The sequence below is a fragment of the Primulina huaijiensis genome, chromosome 6 (assembly GCF_012295235.1).
Source record: "Primulina huaijiensis isolate GDHJ02 chromosome 6, ASM1229523v2, whole genome shotgun sequence".
NCBI classification, from domain to species: domain Eukaryota; kingdom Viridiplantae; phylum Streptophyta; class Magnoliopsida; order Lamiales; family Gesneriaceae; genus Primulina; species Primulina huaijiensis.
Window position 1 is genome coordinate 12,304,975 of NC_133311.1, and position 2,987 is coordinate 12,307,961.

General features: G+C 28.4%; 1 protein-coding gene across 1 annotated transcript; it reads left to right on the plus strand.

Moving 5' to 3' along the window:
- Positions 1–420: 420 nt before the first annotated feature.
- Positions 421–1,543, plus strand: LOC140979245 (transcription factor IBH1-like). Its single transcript, XM_073444575.1, has one exon. It carries the CDS (start codon positions 843–845, stop codon positions 1,329–1,331), a length of 489 nt encoding a protein of 162 aa, XP_073300676.1. The 5' UTR covers positions 421–842; the 3' UTR covers positions 1,332–1,543.
- The last annotated feature ends 1,444 nt before the right edge of the window (positions 1,544–2,987 follow it).

Below are 2,987 nucleotides of genomic sequence, written 5' to 3' on the forward strand. Positions count from 1 at the left end.
ATCAGAATTCATCCATCAATATTTTGCACCAAAAATATATATAATTCACATATATGTTGTGCAATGGAATGACAAGAAGAGAGATTATATATATATGCAGTATCTATATATTTATAAATTTGTAAAAATGAAATTCCGTCTCTGTATAATTCATTAAGTTATAATGTCATGGACGTAGCTCTTCTTTCACCTTATCAGATTTAGTAGGTTTGAACTTTATAATATAATTTTATAAGAAAGATTATAAAACTTTCAAGGGTTTTTTTTTAAGAGGTAAAGTTAACAATCACTCGTTAAATTTATTAAGTCGGTACTCGGACGATGAACACGACTTGTTAATAGCTCAAATTCTTCTCTTCTTATTTATTGATGGAAAAGAAACTTAAAAATCACACATTAAATATTGATTCTCTTAGCATTATTCTCACCTCCCATTCTCAATCCATTCTCTTCCCTAATATTCTTCTTTTCTTCATTCCCTTCACACGTTCTTCCTTTCACATTTCCCTCACCAAATTCTCTCTCTCAGAAAAGAAATATACGATATATAATTATTATTTTAATATAGGAAAAAAATATTTATCATACATTTATTTTGTTATTATTGTCAAGAGAGAGAGCTTGTGTCAGAAAACTGTGCAAAGGAGGTCCCTTTGAGTCAGAAGAAAATCTTTACTTTTAAGGGTAGTAATAATATTAAAGAACCTCCAAATATATACACCACTTTACGATCAAATCCACAGCAAAAGCTAGATTTCGTTAGAAACAAAGCTAATCTCTGAAAACCCTAAAGTTTTTTTTCACTTGTATAACATATTTCTTGTTTCTTGCCCTCCATTCCCATGACTTCTGATCATGTTTCTTCACTCAGAAACCCTAGTTCCATTAAAACTAGGTTTGCTCATCGATTCGTCCTGGCCCTCAAGAAACTGAGCATCGATAGATCACCTTCTTCACCTGTTTCCATGGCTGAAAGATACAAGAGATATCGTATGGTAAGAACTGCCGCCTATGCATCCATGGCTTCTTCCGTAGGGCCGAAACGGGCGTGGGCACGAGCCCTTCTTCGCAAGATCCGAAACCGCAAGATGTGTAGTAATTTGATGAAGAGACAGGGTAGTAGAACCGATCTTCTGAAGAAAAGAACTGTGCTTAAACCAAGAAACCACAGAGAAATGGGTTCAGAGCAAGAAAACAGTCTCCGGGAGCTCGTCCCTGGAGGAGAAGGGATGGAATTTTACAGATTGTTGAATGAAACTGGTCACTACATAAAGTGCCTCAGAGCCCAGGTAAAAGTGATGAAAAATATTATCGATCTTTATTCAAACTGAGCTATGCATGCATATACATATTATATATATGTATACTTTTACCCTACCTTTGTATTTGTCTGAGAAATAAATTATAGGGTAATTAAAATAAGTGTTGGTTTTAGTCTCTTTTCTCTTCTTCCTGAAGGATTGATTTTAGTTTCTTGGCTGTACAGATACATGAAGTTACTTTTGTGAGTCTATAAATACGTACTGGATTTTTTTTTCTTTTATTCTTGTGCATATTTACAATTTATTAATTATTATTATTATTGGTTTGAAGAAAAATATTTGACTGATATTTGTTATTAAATACCACTTTTTTAATACTCAATTTATCCAGAAAAAGGAAAAAAAAGGAAGAAAAGATGATACTGCACTATAGATCTTAGATTAAGTTTCATGGGGATGTTTTTTCTTTCTTTTTTTTGTTTTTTTTTACCTCTTTGGTTATATATAAATATATGTTTTACTCTATATTTTTTCTGAAATTTGTGGTTTATTTATTTTATCACACACTCTTTAATAAAATATTTTTAAAATTGGGAATGATTTTGTTTGGATTAATGTTGATTTCATAGAATTTCATGTTTCCTTTAATTTATTTTAACTTTTTTATTTTTCTGAACAAAATATATATTTAACCCCAATTAAACTAATTGAAATCAAAATACAGAGACTTCTATGTTTAATAAAAAAAATTTCTGCAATACAATTGGTAAATAGATAAATTAAATCATGAATATTAATTTTATAGATCAAATCGACATGTTTCATAGATATAAATATCATTAATTTTTATTTCAGGGTATCTATTTATCTCTCTATTTGTTAGCTATTTTTATAGTTGTTCCTCTCTCCCTGCAACCAACGACTCACAAGTTTTTTTTTTTTTTTTTTTTCCAAATGTCTTTAACTAAGTATTTGTTAAAATAAATTGTCAACTCCTCTTCACTTATGAATATAATAATCTATTTCAAATTTTTAATAGATATTATATCAGTTATATATTGTGTCACTCCAAGAACAGAAATTACTTTTCCTAGAATTACAAAATACAATTAATATAGCATAATCTTAGATTCATTAAAACTAATTCTTATAAATTATTTCCAACATATAGCTAGAATTCTATCAAGAGAGCACACCTTTTCATATACATTTATTGAACATTATTAATAAATTTTGACGTTTTTCATTATAGTACAAAAATATAAAATATGGATTTTAGAGCAAAAAAATTGATTGTCACGATTATTTTATGTGAAAAAAGTTTAAAGAGGGGTTTTAGTAATTGTTCCTTACGCTTTTAATGTAACACGGAGCAGATGTATGAATGTGTCATGCTTTATAGTAATTTGTTGTTTTATTTATTTCTTATGATTTTTAAAATAGGAAAATCAATAATATTATCAATTTTATTCAAAGTTTTTATTAAAATTATATTTGGTTTACTTACAATGTTTGAGAAAATCGACAAAAAAAATTTTGATTTGTTTTGTAAATGTCATATGAATGCTTTTTGTATCTAGCTATCACAGAATGTGCTTCCAATTTGATAAATTGAGATGAAAATGATTATCAGATAAAATCTTCCTGATTTTAATTATACGATGGTTGTTACAACTGAGTTTCAAATTCGAAACTTCTGTCTCAAATTTGTGATTTTGATGGTGA